The 16,334-nt window shown below is 40.3% G+C and overlaps 1 protein-coding gene across 1 annotated transcript in view; it reads left to right on the forward strand.

Moving 5' to 3' along the window:
* The window catches only part of ASCC3 (activating signal cointegrator 1 complex subunit 3), a 332,057-nt gene that overhangs the window by 2,441 nt on the left and 313,282 nt on the right, over positions 1 to 16,334 (forward strand). The window contains exons 2-4 of the mRNA XM_089530681.1: positions 1,773 to 1,923; positions 4,925 to 5,075; positions 7,520 to 8,106. Coding sequence (XP_089386807.1) covers positions 1,834 to 1,923; positions 4,925 to 5,075; positions 7,520 to 8,106 — 828 coding nt within the window. The 5' untranslated portion in view covers positions 1,773 to 1,833. The remainder of the gene's footprint in view (positions 1 to 1,772; positions 1,924 to 4,924; positions 5,076 to 7,519; positions 8,107 to 16,334) is intronic.

Raw genomic sequence — 16,334 nt, forward strand, 5'->3', positions numbered from 1 at the left:
GCTCCGGGGGAGGTTTTTTTTTTTAGAAGGATCCATCCTTTCTTCCTTTTTGCAGCGAGGACAGGTTGCCAAGTAAAGTAGATGCATTTCTTGAAGGGGAACAGCAAAAGTGGTTTTACTCAAATGGGCTTCTTGGTCAGGCTCAAAATAGAGGGCATTTTGGAATTTCTCCTAGACAGAACATTGAAATATGGGGCATGTCCTGCAAAAGGAAGGCATCTGGTCTCACCCTGATCACAGTGGCAATAGAGTCCTCTCCATTCTAATTCTTCTAATTTGGAAGAAGAACTCATTGATGTTAATGGAGGTTACTCCCAATTGAATCTGCATGCTGTTAGGAAAGTGCAAGAACTCCAATGGATGTAATTACAATATACACAAAACAGACAGTCTTAACAGGGGGGCATGGGGTGAAGGGGGCATGTAGGGGTGGCCTCCATGATTATGCTTTGCCAGTGTTTGACTTGCACACTGATGCCCCAATGCCCTGTACTGTGGGCAATCAAAAGGGCAGCCATGCAGTGGGATGGCATCTTGGCAGATATGGGAGGTACTTGGAGGTTACAGGAGGTGTGTTCGTGTGATGGTATGCATGCATGGTGGGGAGACAACACCAAAAAATTACCCAGTGGTACGGCTTAATGACATGTGATCTGCCCATATGTATTCCATCTGCCTTGGGAGCTGGTTGTGCAGACAGTGGGGTTTCAACTCAGTTTTGGAAAAAACAAAGTTGAGCTGCTTTTCCCTGTCCATCTGCTCCAGCCCTAAGAGAAGGTATTTTCTATAGAACTCAAAACTCAGAGAGGCTCATATGAGAGGTATAGTTTCAGGCAGATGATGAAATTGGTTGATACCTGCAGGGAGTATCTGTCTTCCAATCGAAAGAGACAGTAGTTAACTGTGGGAAACAGACCAACACAGATATTAACATGTAAATCACTTCCTCCCAACCAAGGGTCACACAAGTATATATACCCCACATCCTTCCATGCCACTGCCCTCTGAACTCAAGGTTCTTTATACTGCATTGTTTCAGAGGGAACTGTTACATCTGAATACATTTTATCTGTTTGGTTTTTTTAAGTGCATCACTTTGGGGGCCCTAGCAGATACTTAAATAAACCTGGTCAAAGTGTGTTTTATTGACAAATCTTGTTCATAAAAATGAATGTGTATTCTTATAATGTCCAAATTAAAGATCTGAATTGGCACAGATATAGGACATGGTAGTACTGAAAATTGTTGTCACCCAAGAACTTGAGCCCGATGCCTAAGAAATATAGGCACGTTCCGGACGGGCCCTATGGGGTGCCGGCGTTACGCGCGAGGGGCAGCACTTCCTGCCACGCCTTGCCCCTCGCGTGTAACGACTACGTCAAAATGCCAGCGCCGCATACAGATGGGCGCCGCCATTTTGACGTTGTGGACATTTAGCGTCTGGATGTCGCACACCAGAAGTGGCGCCTCTTCTGGGGCGCAGGAAGAAGCGCTTCTTTGTTGCTGCGCCTGGGAACCACGCGGTTTGGCTGCTGCGGTTCCCAGACGCAGCAACTGGTAGCGGCGCAAGACCAACCGTTTTGGGCAGTCTGTAACGCGCCATAGGGTATTTTTACCAGTCATTAAAAAAATAAATTTAAAGTTTAGACATGAGTTTTGTTCTTCTTATTAAAATTATGTAGAAAGGAAGAAGCTAATTAGCCTGCTTTACTAGAGTGCTTTTCATCAAAAGCACGCACAAAGTCTAATTTTGGTTTTGTTGTTCTTTTTAGGAGGTTGCATACTGAAGATGAATGTAGTCTCTCATCATATGGATCGCTGAATGGGAAATAAATGGCCCTTCCTCGCCTAACAGGAGCACTGCGCTCCTTTTCAAATGTCACTAAACAAGATGATTATAGTGAAGAATCTGCTGATTTAACGGTAACATATCAGAATTAAATTTAAATGTTGGAGGAATATTTTAATGTCTTGGTTTATTTAAAATATTCAGTAATTTTGTCAACAACAATGTCACAGACTACATTTCTTGCATTTTTCCCTTCCCCCTTTCTTTTTTTACATAGAATTCACACTGGAAAGATTTGTGCTCTGAGAAAGGTTATGGTAGTGCAAAGTCTATAATTTGAGAAAACAATGTAATGAAACACATAATACTTTCCCTCTGGTTTACCATTGCTGGCTATAGTGGGCATATCTGAAAGTAACATTCTGTGGAATGATTGTAGCCTACCACCTGTGAATGTTTAGCCAGTAACTGTAAAAAACTGGTCCTCTCCTCATAGTTATTACATTATCAATATTCTGTGAACAATATTATCTTCTGCTTCACCACAGATTACTGATATAAATTTGATTATTGGTAGATCAGGTTTTTACTTCATTTCATGCTTTCCTATTGGTCTTATTACTGATTTGGAGGACGTGAAGGAATGATGGGTCTTTTATTATCCTTTTTTAAAATGGGTGCAGAGATTGAGCTACTAATCTTTGTGGACAAAAACCCTGAAAAAATTTAATCAGTAGAAAACACTCTTGAAACAAGAGGCAAAGTAGCATAAATAGTCCTGCAACTTAAAAAAAAAAGTCATTGCCAGCCAATCCCATCTTTCTCTTCACAGTAAATTGAAAAGAAACAAATTGGTATCTGGCAATTTGATACTGAGATGCCATCTACGCCTACATCTACCCAGGCACTTCAGGCAGATTCTGATTTCCATCATGTCAGTATAAGCGTAGAGTAACACTTCTGCCTTTACTTTTATTTCAGTTTTTCATCACTGTAACTAGATGAGCAATTTGGCCCTTTCTTCCCATGTCATTTGAAATAGTGCACTTATACAGCTAAATGAACCATTAAAAGAGAATCCATTCTTTGAAACAAGCATCAGCAACAACTAATATAGCATAAATTGAAGGAACGTTCTGTACAGCACTTTAATGCATTTTTTCTTAAATAAACTCTTGATGGATGTCAAAAAGGAGTTGCAGTACTAGTTACATTTAATAATAATCTGGATGTACAGTTCTTCTACTGTAGCTGCCATTGCAATGTCCTTTATTCTTACTGGTATAGAACACAGATAGCAAAGGGAATAAGACAAATGGACTTCTACGTTTGTGTGTATTCTTTGGCTTATTTCATCCTTGTGAACAATTGAAAGAATTCCAAGAAGGGTCTGTGAGTGGTGGAATGATAAGTGGCATTGTGAAAGAATGTTAAAAAGAACTCACCATTGGAACATGGACTGTGGGGCAGGGGTGGGTGGGTGGGTGGGAGACATGATTTGTAAATGATAGGTCAGCTGTGTTTCACTTTCTTCTGAAGTAGAAATGGTTTGGGCAGAGAGTGAGATTAGACTGGGAAGAAGTAAGAATATTTCTTGAGACAGCATATTTAAATAGAAGATGACTAACAAGTTCTGAAAATTGTTGTATGCAAGGAGTTTAGAAACAGATGGCCATAGGTCAAATTGTAGACAACTCTGTGACCTGAATCAAGCATTTTAATTATAGAATCAGTATCATGTTTTCAGATATAAGTTGCAGGACTTGATCTTTAAGGAGAGTCCTTGTGTCATGTTACATAACAGAAGGCATTTTACTGATATTTTTGCCTTTTCTGAGTCATTTGCATTACATGGTGGTGGTAGCAACACTATAAGTACCTTGTAGTACCTTGTTCTTCCATCTTGTAGGCTGTAGTTCTACATCCGCTTCACTTGGGAATAAGTTATATTGCTGTAACTACAGCTTACTTCTGAGTAGGCACATATACAGTTCCTCCAATTTTCTCACTTAGTATTCTTAAAGCTGCCTTCTTTACTATGTCTTGCTGCACACATTTCTGTTAAGATCTTGTAAAAGTTAAAGGGCAAAAGTGCATTTTGTTGCAGGGATAAGTGAGCTTAAAGACATTTTCTTGTGTTAGTTGTAAACCAGGAATGGGCAGTGTGCAGCCTAGTGGTACATGCCCCTCTTGTTTTTGTAGATCCTGGAGCGACTGCCAAATAGTGGTGGTGAAATGATAAAGCATGCCATATTTAAATGCTGAAACTAAAGAGCTCCAGGATACATGTTTAAATTTAGAGTAGAGTCATGCTTCCCAAATCCTTTTTTAGTGGCTGTTTTCAGCAACCCCGGAATGGTTCCCCCCACTTCTGAGTGGTGCATGCTGCTGAATTTTATTGTCTCTGATGGGATTCAGTAGTCTGAAATTGGCAACTGGACTCACTAAAGTCTGTGGGTTTATATTCACTTGGCAGAATATTCCAGGGTGCCCTCAGAATATTCTGGCCCTGAATTCCGTTACCCGCTCTTTTTCGCTATGGGTTTTTCTTGCAGTGAATGACAGGTGGCTGCCTTCCTATACCATCCCCATTCATTGCCTAATGCCACTGCTGAGGTCAGAACGAGGCAACCGGCCATGTTATTTACTCTGGGTACCTGATTCTGACCTCAGCATGACCTGTACCCAAAGGGACAGTGAGTAAAGGCAGCCACCATCATCACTGTGAAGAGAGCTGAATACCAGCAACAAAAAGTGAGTTAGTTAAATGTAGGTTAGGGGGAGGAAGCCCTGAATCAGATATGGGTTTCATGAAGACAGTTCACACCTGGTCAGGGGTTTTGCCCTGCATCATGAAAACAGGACACAGCAAGTTTGGGGGTAATTTGGGGTAATTTGTCAATGTAGATAAGCCATATGTCTTTTTTTTTTTTTTTTTGAGTAACAATAAAGACAGATCTGTAGATGGATTTTTAGCTGTCAACTACAAGTAAACATTCTAAACACTGTCTTCTCTCCTCATTGTAACAGTTTCTTTTTAATCTACTAGATAATGTAACAGGTAAAATTCAGTGTAGTTTTAAAACATGTGTCCCTTCTTTTTGTTGTGCATCTGACTACAATGTTTATCTTCAGGATAAAAGATCCAAGTTACATGAAGATCTATCAAATTCTGGTCTTATCTGGAAGAAATTAATCAACTTTATTGATAAAAATTCAGATAAGGAAAACCAACAGTCTCTACATGGAGATTTAAAGACAATACTACAAGCTGCCAAACAAATAGGTAAGTGGTAAATTAGAATTAGCTTAATAACTGTACAGAGTGGCCCTATGTTGTAAATCAGTTTTGTGTAAAACAAAACAAAAAACTTAATGGTACAGTAGTTGGAAGGAAAAACACTTCTCATGTTATTAATGTTTTTGCGAATACATTTTTATTAAGGTTTGGACAAACTGTGGGAATACTTTTTCTTACTTAGGTTTGAAGACATCACTAAGTTTTGCCAATATCATACTTGCTAAAAAGCTTTGTAAAAAATTTCAGTATATACATATAACATGGAAAATATTTTTGGACTACTTCCCCCAGCATCCCTCATCCAGCATGTTGGCTGTGGAATTCTGTTAGTTGTAGTCCACAAATAACTTTTCCAAACTCTGATCATACAGATTTGTATTTATGATCATGAGCTGCATCCTACTGTCACCTTGAACACATTGTGTACATGATGGTGAAAAATAATTCAATATTGGGTTAATAGTCATTTAATAATTGCCAAGTAGATTGATGATTTTTAATGGTAAGTGATTTTACAAAAATTTAGTTGCTGAAGAAGGTATCATCAAATGTAATAAGCCAAAGTACTAAATACATAATCTCTATAGTTTTTTGTGGGTTTTTCGGGCTATGTGGCCATGTTCTAGAAGAGTTTCTTCCTGATGTTTTGCCAGCATCAGTGGCTGGCATCTTCAGAGAATGCGAACCTGGAAGAGAGTGGGTAGATATATATGGTGTGACCCTGGGTGAGGAGGAGTGATTCCCATGTTAATCTGTGTATTGTTCTGTTGTTGATGGCCTCCTCAGGGTAGGAGGATATGCAAAAATATGTGAAGGACACTAAAACCAGGACGCAGCAAATGCAAATGAGAAACCACTCAGGGTCAGGGGCTTTCCCAGCAAACAGTGATCACCAATTAGCAGACACTAATCCTCTTTTGCATTGTAGTTTTTTAAAAAAGTTTACTAATGGATTTAATCTATATTTACATAAATGCTATATCCTAATCTAGCTAGTGAATAGTTCAGATAAAAAAGAATCTTTGACCCGGTACAGATCGGCAGCATAGCACGTCCAGGTGACGTGCCAGGTTTGCATCGGGGCGTCTCTTACAGGCGTCCCGCAACCCTAGCACGTCTTCGTACGTCAAAATGGCAGCGCCCTGTACAGATGGGCGCCACCATTTTGATGCGACAAATGCCTAGCGTCTGCATGTCGTGGCACCATAATGACGTCGCCAATGCGCCATTGGCGCCTTGCAGCATCATTATGGCGCTGCAAGAAGAACCCGCTTTTGGGGGGTTCTTTTTGTTCTGCGGGGAAGTCCTGCAGTCTGGAGGCTGTGGCTTCCCTGTGGAGCAAAACCATGTGCCGGCAGGCCGCCCATTTTAGGTGGTCTGTACCGGGCCTTTATCTCAACATCTTTCCAAAGAAAATTGAAAGAGGAGGAAGATGGAAGACCAACAGTTCAGTTGAAAATTTGAGAGAGAATCTTTTTAGTCCTAAAGGGGGAGTGACCTAGGTCACATGGTTAGTTTGAATGCGAGAGAGGAATATGCATGCAGGAAGTCCCTATTTATCTAAGGAGGGAGAAAGAAAATGCAAAAAAAAAAAAAAAAATTCCAACACTGTTGAGCATTATGAAACACTATTTAGGCATCCAGAGAAAAGGAGCAAGCAATATTGTGAAAGGAATGTGAACACCAGCAAATATGAGTACTAGGTTTGGGTGATATTCAGTGTCTCATTCTCCAATACTAGAAATTTGGAAACTGAAACAAAATTTCATTGGGGGCCAGAATTCCTCTTTGGAGAGCAGTGTCCTAATTTTGCTTTCCTTCCCCAGTTGCTACATTTCCAAGCAGAATAAGGAGATGATTATGATTGGTTCACTGCATCCAGGGTGCTTCCCCCCTCCTCCCCCCAAAGAAAGAAAAAAAAAAGAAAGAAAAGAAATAAGGGTGGGAAAGAAGCAAACTACTACAAAATGATAAATCCATCCCGCACATGCTGGCAGTCATAATTTGTTTCCTTTGACAGCAGCATGTATGAACTGACTTAAGGAAAGTGAATCTCTTTGTTAACTTTATTGCAGCTCTTGGAGACAGTTTATTCTTAAGATTATGTTCTTATTTTGTTTTCCTTTAATTTGGAGATAGTGAACATGTGCTCCCCTGCACATTGCTGAATTGCAAGTCTCATCATGGCTCACCTTTGTGCTGACTAAGGCTGATGGCAATTGAAGTCTAGCTACATCCATAGGCTTATAGTTTCTTGACCTCTCTTTTAATGGATTACCAGATCCAAGTATGGCTCTAGTAGAGAGAGGTGGTTCAAATGCCTCTGTAACTAAAAGCTATCAGCATGTTTAGTATACTTGTTTAGTATGGATAGGTGAAGTTGCATAAAATCCTGAGTTTCATATTCTCTGGTTTTGTTTCACGCACAGTGGGATCCGAGAATGGACAAGAAGCAATTGAAAGTGGTGCTGTTTTCCTTTTCAAAATATTTCACACAAAAGATTATGTTGGCCATGAGGAGAGCAAAGCAATCAAGCAGATGTTTGGGCCCTTTCCATCATCTTCTGCAACTGCAGCCTGCAATGCCACTGCCCGGATTGTTTCTCACTTTACTGAAGAACAGCTCTCTGCCCTTCTGCAGATGCCAGAAGAGCAAAGTGGAAATGACAGGAAAGTGGGCTTCGGCAAAAACATAGCATTTTCGTTTGACATGCATGACTTGGATTACTTTGAAGAACTACCAATAAATGGTGACATGGATGAGCAGAAGGTTATAAGCTTGGATTACAAGAAATTGCTGAATAACCATTTGGAACAGTTCCCAAATTGCTATGATGAAGGCGGCGGCTTCAATTCTTTGGAGAAAGTGGATGATTCTTTTCTGTGGTGTGAGGTTGGAAAGTACCTGAATGAATCACTAAAGGGAACTCCCGGTGGGCCAACAGTGGAGCATCTTTGCTGTACATTATATGAGATGCTTGCTTCACATAAAAGTGGTGATGAGCTACAGAATGAGGTAGGATACTGACAAATGTTCACAGCATTCATGAAGCTTTAGTAACAATGGCTTACATCCAGAGTTTCCTAAACTAGAAGCTATTCACACAGTAGTGCTTTTCTGCTCACACCCTTTTGCAGTATCTGTGAACCCCACATATGTCTTCTGAGGGCCACAAGACCCTTTGGAAACTGGGAAAAATGGAATAGGAATCAACTCTGTGAAAAAATATCTTGTTGCTTTTCAAAGTACTGTTCTACACAATTTATGTGGAAAATACAGGATATGTCGAAAACAATGACGCAAAACTGAATAAGAATGGCTTTCTTTTTGCATCATGTTTTTAAAATCACCCTGTAGTGTCGGGACAATCTAAGGGTAATTGGAGTGGCAGTGCAGCAGTTCTTGTTAGGAACGCAGTAATGAGACTTGGTCCTCTTCTGTTTTGAATACAAACCAAATGACATTTTGAACCAATAGAAAATGTGAATATAATGCATAGATATGGGGAGAGTGATCCCACACTGAAAGTGATCTTGAATTTGTTATTCTCATTGCATATCCCATTTTGGCTCATTGCACAAGAGAGGGCAGTCTGGGATTTTACTCTTATAAGGTTCCTTTGCAGAAAAATTGTGTGCTGTAGTTCTTTTGCTACTTTTAGATGAAACTCAGAATGTGGCAAAGTACAAAGGTGACTTTAGAAGGAAATGTGACCATCCTTTTTTTCAGAGAAGAACAAATGAAATTGAGGATTGAGGGGGAAACTGGTAGGAGAACATTCTATTTCTCAAGATAATAAAAAAGATTAGATGGTTGAAAGCACAAGATGGTTTATGAAATTCCCAGTGCAGAAGGATGAGGCTCAAAGTGTGGTATCAAACCCATAGCGTCATGTTTAGCGAGGAACCAAACTTTGAATTATTAGAAGCAGAAGTCACCATTTGCTGTGTGTGTGTGTGTGCATGCATGTACATTAAAGAACTAGGCCGAGATCCTGCATTGGGAGATGTACTGTAGCTATAACAACATTGCTAAGACTCATTATGCTACTCACCAAAAACCTACCTTAAAAGCTATAACTGCGTCAATGTATGAATTTCTGAGATGTGATGCTACAAGCAGCATGGTTTTGGGGTAGTTTGTCTTTGCAACAGTGCCACAACCATAAAGGTGAATTCATATAATGGTGAAGCTGTAGCTTGGGTTTATGACATCATTATTACTGACAGGATGCAAACCATTATTTATTATGGTATTTATACCCCGCCCTTCAGCCCTAAAGGCTATCAGAGCGGCTTACAATTATTATTTTTAATTAGACGGTTCCCTGCCCTCAGGCTTACACTCTAAAACACACGACACAAAAGGAGAAGGGAATGGTGGTGGGAAAGGGGATGAGGTCCAGTGGTTCTTCTCTCCCTCTGAGGCCTGGACCAAGGTAGATGGACTGGAGGGAGGGCTCTTCTTCAGGCTAGCCTTTATGGAGCTGGGTCTGCCTGGTCACTCCCTCTCAGGCCAGAAGATGACAGTTATGGAAGGAGGACCCTCTTTCTTCAGGCTAGCCTTGATGGAGCTGGGCTTGCCTGGTCACTCCCTTGTAGGCCAGAGAATGACAGTTATGGAGGGCGGAGTCTCTTCCTTTAGGCTAGCCCTGATGGAGCTGGGCCTGCCTGGTCACTCTCTCTCAGGCCAGAAGATGACAGTTAAGGAGGGAGGAGCCTCTTCCTTCAGGCTAGCCCTGATGGAGCTGGGCCTGCCTGGTCAACTCCCTCACAGGCTGGAAGATGACAGTTATGGAGGGAGGAGCCTCTTTCTTCAGGCTAGCCTTGATGGAGCTGGGCCTGCCTGGTCACTCCCTCTCAGGCCAGAAGATGATTATAATTTGAAGGTAGTGATGCATTTGCTAGGAAGTGAAGCTAAAAAACCCTTTTCACTGTCCAGAATTAATTGGTTTTGTTTCTCCTCTACTATATGGCAGTCCACAAATGTTTCTTCGAGGTGGTTTATTTTGTGGAAAGATATGGATCAGGATGCCATAAATCCATTTGCCTATTTCCCAGTAGCAAGTGTTTCTCTCCCATGTTGCAAGCATGTCTGTGCTTACAGAAAAAGCCTGGCTTATATGTGAGAAACAGTCACTCCTTTCTACCTCGATTCTACATGGAATGAACAAGTAGTAGTTTCTTGTTGCTTCGCTGGTCTGGTTTACCTGCAGTGTTTGGAGTTTTGCAGAATATGATGGCAACATCAACAAAGGCAAGGATGGAAGAAAATAAACCCTTCTTCTCTTTTGGAGAATTTGGCAGAAGAAAGTAAGGGCAGGTATAAGTTGATGACAAGAACAAATTGAGTGAAATCCAGTGCATAGCTCAACCTGACATATCTGTTACTAATACCTGTGGGGATGGTTAACTCTTGTGCCCCTGAAAAATCTGCTCAAGAAGATTGAAGAATCAGTTGGAGCAGAGTTCAAAGGGAGTATACTGAGAGGAGAAGAAAGGATTGAGGTTCTATTGTTCAAATGGACTTTGGTTCACATGCTTTTGGCTTCTGCCTTCAATGTACTTATGTATTTGCTGGTTCGGTTTTGTATCCCACCTGTCCACCAAATAGTGTTCAAGATGGCTAGTAGAAATAATGAAATACAGTGCTACCTCGGGTTATGAATTTAATTCGTTCCGCGGCGCCGTTCGTAACCCGATACATTTCGCAACCCGAAAAGGCGCTGGAAAGCCGCTGAAAAGCCGCTAGCCGCGCTTCCGATTTGAATTTCGCGCCGAAACGCGCCGAAATGATTTTCGTAACCCGAAAAATCTTTCGTTACCCGGAACAGTTTTTTTAAATCTAACTTTTTCGTACCCCGGAAATTTCGTAACGCGGTCAATTCGTATCCCGGGGTACCACTGTATAGCAACATATAAAGTAAACATATAAAAACAAGAGTTGTGAGATATCATGAAAACCATACAACTAATTCAAACAAACTGCAGTATATTTCTAGATCAGTTTAAATGCCAAAGGCCAACTGAGTCAATATGTTTTTCCTGCTAGCATTTCCTTTCTAATTCTCATAAATAATTGGATATCTCTTGAAGATAGGGGGGGGGGGGGGCGGGGGAGCAAATATGAATCTTGACTGACTTTGAACCTGTTGCACCTTTTAAAACTATATATATGGCAGTATAGGCTCACCACCTTATTCCTTCCTTTGCTCCATTTCCCAGTAACAAGCATGTTACCATACCTTCTTTTGATAGCCTTTAACTATACAGTTAAGAAGTTGGTTTTCAATAAAAAAATTCATTTAAAATCTCGATTGCCATCTTCCCCTGGGACCAAGCAAAATGTGCTATGTAGCCTTTGCCTGCTGAGTTTGCATTTAACAAAATGCAGCCATAGAGGTGGTAAGATTTCTCTCTCTCAGAACACTTTATGATAGGGAGGAGAGGCTTTAAAACTGCACTTTCTTGCATTCTCTCCCTGAAATATCCCCAAGCTAAGTTCACCCCTCTGATCCCTTTTTATGAGTCGGATTGCAGCATTTGTGCCTGCATTTTTTGTTTGTTTGTTTTAAAATCCTTTTGTGAAAGGTGACATGTGATTGTGGGACACGGCTGGGAAAAAGAATAAACCATGATTCAATTCAGTTTTCTGTGGCTCCTGGCTTGTCGCTGTGTACAAACTGAGAAACATGGTTCAAAATACTGTAGTCAGCTGCTAAAACGACCCATCCTCAGATCAGATTAATCTGATCTACATAACAAGCCACAGTTTATTTCAAAGCAAGACCCATGGTTTATACCTAATAAGCATGAAGACAGCATTATGAAAGATTATGCCTGAGGTGCTCAAGGTTGCAGAGACTTGTGCCTGTAATATTTCACACTGGTGCATGGTTCAAACCATTGCCTGAATCTTGCACTTCTGTTGTGAGGAGAAATTCTGTTTAGTACCTGTTGAAAAGGACTGGGTCTCCTCTTGTCTTTTTTCTTATTAGTTAAAGTCATCTTTGATGCTATAGCTGTTCAAAATAATTGTCTTTGGTGGATCCCATCTTGTTCAGTGCACTTCCTAAAGGTATTGTTCTAACTGTACAGTATGATCTTTAGCAAATCCTCCATTGGTTTCCTGTTCTTCACAGCTATAAGCACAAACTCTTTTAGGTCTTTTCAGGTGGGTTGACACACAGTAAAGTTCCCAGGTAGTGCTTGCTGACTCACCTTGAATTGCTGAAGGTGAATTCTTCATATTCCTCTCTCTACTGCCCCAATTTTTAGTTCATGCTGGGAGACAACATGCTTTAAGAATTTCTCTTAGTGTGATGTTGTTTAATTGTTTCCCCATGATTTAGTTTATGTACCCTACTGTTTCTGCATGCCCTTTGTAGTAATTCTAAGCTTGACTTGGCAGAGAACACCCTTGTTATATATCTGTGTGTTGCCTAGAATAACAGGGTCTTGACTTGTAAGGTTAAGATGCCATTGCAGTAAAATATAGTTTTAATAACAATGGCTGCCATCCTGCCCAGAATTGGAACTTAAATGGCATTAAGTGGGAAGCTGACCTTTTGTGGACCAGATCTCTAATTGAGTAAGCTAGTCTCATTTGTTATCTGAACGGAACAGAGAAATTGTGTCAGTAGCTAAGCAGAGTTAAATGTAGCACTGATGGAATTAGAAAAGTCCTGAGGAGGAACCATAGGCTGTGGTAAAGTTCACACTTTACATGCTGATCATCCCTGGTTTGCCAGCTGGCATTGCTAGTTAAGAGGCTCAGTTAGCAAGCAGCTGCAGAGTAAACTCAGTCTTTCTTTCTCAAAGAGTTGTTGCCAAGGTCAGAGTAGACAATACTGAGTTACATGGACAAATAATTACATCTGTTATAGAGCCACTTGCTGAGTCCCTTAAAAAAAAAAAGGGGGGGGGGAGTAATGAGTCTTTGAGAAGCAGCAATTTGTCCACAGGTCTATGCACTCTTTGTTAAAAGCCATTCATTTACTGTATGTACATTATTATCTCAGCAACTTTGAGGAAGGGGAAGGGAGAGGGGAATCAGGGCCTCCAGGTTTTGTGCACCCCTGAGCAACTCTCATACTTCCCTGGGGTGTGGCCCCACAGTTTGCGAATCATAGGTTAACCTAGTGATAACCATCAACACTAGTAAAAGAGAGAAAGGGGAGTTGGGAATCCTCTAAGACCCTTCCTATCTCTTCCTCTCTCTGTGTCTGCCTCCTCCTCTTTAAAAGGTCAGAATTTTTATGGTAGCTTATAAATGTTTTAATTACCATAAGCCTTTGTTAGCAACCTAGTCTTCTGACCCATTCATAGCTTCAGATGGGGAGCTAATGTATCACTGCATTTTTGGGATCAGCCATTGAAACTCACTGAGTGACCTTCTTGAACAAGTCATGCTGTCTCAGCCTCAGTGAAAGGCAATGGCAATCTGCCTTCAAATAAATATTTCCAAGAAAAACCCATGATAATTTGCCTTAGGGTTAACATAAGTTGGAAATGATTAGAAGGTGTACCATACCAAAAACATTAGCTTCTGGGGTTGAAAGACCCAGTAATTCCTGCTCAGGATTGATCAATATGGAGGATTTCCAGTGTGAAGATAGTGCAGAACCTGATTGTGGGAAGTGCTTTCTCTGGCTACAGATCCAATTTTGCCTAGAGGTTCATGGTCTACTTCCAGAGTGTATGGGGCATTGGTTCCTGGTCTTGGAAGTAGTGAAAAAACTGCTCTGTGAATGTAAGTTGTGAAAGAATACCCTCTCTTTTAACCATGGTTTCAGATAATATAGATAAGCAGTTCAGGTCCTTTGAGTAGCTTTCAGAATTATACTTTGATGTGCTTCCAGACATAGCACATAGTTAGACTGTAGAATTTGCCACACAAGGCATTCTAATGGGTACTAATTTAGTTCAGAAGTTAAGGTGCTAGTATAGGAGTTATGTTGGGCAGGGAAATTTACAGAGGGTAAAGATTGCTCCTAGTCATGATGGCTCTAAGTTGTTTCTATAATGTGATACAGCATGATTCTGAATACCAGTTGCTGGAGAAAGAATAGTGAAGGCTAGTGAGCACCTGTCCTACTTTCCCAGTAATGTCTGAGGCTTAACATTGAACCTTGGCAGTTAAAGTGGTGTCATACTGCAGTGCAGATGCAACCTGATTGACCAGAGTGGCAAACAGGTTGTTTAGTCTAGCTGATTGTAAGATACTGATACTTGGACTTCTTCTTTCATAAAAATTTTTGAATAGTTGGTAATGCCTAATGGTATCTCTCCACTGACAGAAGTGTGTGTTGGTTCCCCTGGTTTTTTTATTTTTATTTTTTATTTATTTATTTTTTGGGACATCTGTGTCTGACCAGTATGGGAGGTTGGACAAGGGCTGTTGAAAGGGGTGAAGGAGGATGAATTGATAAAAACGTCTTTCACCTCCACTGATGAAACCCTCAATGCACATCTATCAGTGGAAGAATACTGCTCATTGACCAACCCATTATTTTAAAACTATTACCTTCTTGGTCATACAGGATTAATGGAGTAGTGACTTTTTAGACAATTTGAGAGACTGGATGTTTTTTCCCTCTTTTTCCTCTGCATTGGTGTTTCTTTTAGTTGTATTTTTATGATGGCCTTTCCCTCTGAAGCGCCTGGGGAGTTTTGACATTTTAAGCTTAAAATGCATGGTTAGGAAGTGTGTGTGTTTCACCAATATAAATATAATATAAAATATGTCACAGGAAGGTTTTTCACAGATGGAAAGATTTCAGCTCATGTTATACTTGATATATTTAGGACTCAGGAGAAAACAATAAAGAAAGGGTAAACTGTTTTCTTTATATTTTTCAGTAAAGTTCCAATACATTACACATTTTTTTTCAAATAAATCAGTGAAGAATCAGGACACCTTCCTAGACAAATACCTTCTGAGTTATTATCTAACAGCATATTGATTTTACTGCAGAATATGTTGATTCATGATGGGGTGAGAATGTACCATCAAAACAGTGACTTTTTGAATGATCAAAGTGCTTCACAGGCATTTTTGCAATGATCTTTACAAGAGGTGGTTTATTCCTCTATATTTCTCTTTCTGCTGGGCTCATCTAATGTTATCCCTTAACAAAGAAATGGCATAATCATAAAATACTGTACCATTTACATGCTTTAAATGTAGAATACATAAAATTATGGGAAATTTTGAAGGTAAATTAAAAGGTGCCTGTTCTTCACAGCTCTGTGTGTATGTAGAATTGCAGCTCAAAAATGCATGAAAATCTAGTGTATGCTGTTGTTTACAGATGTAGAAAAATTGCATTTTAATTGTCACAGATCAGATGCTTCCAAATCTTGCTCTCTAGCCCACCCTTACTGCCTGCTGGCGCATCACTCTCCAGTAGCATCCAAGGTTTAGTTTCTCAATATTAGCTGTTGCCCTTTCCTTCTTGCTATTTCTCATTCAGTGAATTGACATCCAAAATTTCCAGATGCCTTCCAGCTGCTGCTTTTCTTCCAAGCTGAAAGAGAACCAAAGATTTTCCTTGGAGCACTCAGATCACAGCTGCTTTCTGTCCGACCATGGGCAAAGATGTTGATTTGCTACATAATCAATTGGTTTCTTTTGAAATGGAGAAAATGTTGTAACAAAATTGGGATTTAATTTAGTTTTTGAACATTTTTGTAGTAGTGGTGGTAGGTGGTAATATAATTAAAATTACATTTGCTTTACTCAAAAATTGTAGCACTCAAAAATATAATATTAATAGCAAAATTGAGTGCACATGTTATTATAGGGGCAAAAATCAAATAGTAATCTAAGTGATGAAAGCTAAATTGGTTTTAATCTCTTTTCCTTTCGGTTAATGCACATGCAGTGAAATTGGTAACTGCTTGCATAGTTTATTTTAGGTATTTTTATTTATTTATTTAGGTATTTATATCCTGCCCTTCAGCCCTAATGGCTATCAGGGCGGCTTACATTTATTATTATTTTTAACCAGACAGTTCCCTGCCCGCAGGCTTACAATCTAAAAGACACGACACAAAAGGAGAAGGGAATGGTGAAGGGGGGGGGGGAGGGAATCAGGTCCAGCATTCTTCTCTCCCTCTGAGGCCTGGACCAAGGCAGATGGACCGGAGGGAGGACTCTGCTTCTTCCAGGCAGGCCTGTTGGACCTAGCCTGCCTCTCTCTCCCCTTCAAGATGGTGGCTGAAGGGAGGGCTAGTCTTCTT

Source organism: Sceloporus occidentalis, unplaced genomic scaffold, assembly GCF_023333645.1.
Source record: "Sceloporus occidentalis isolate IW3139 unplaced genomic scaffold, rSceOcc1.0.p SCAF_6, whole genome shotgun sequence".
In the NCBI taxonomy this organism is placed as follows: Eukaryota; Metazoa; Chordata; class Lepidosauria; order Squamata; family Phrynosomatidae; genus Sceloporus; species Sceloporus occidentalis.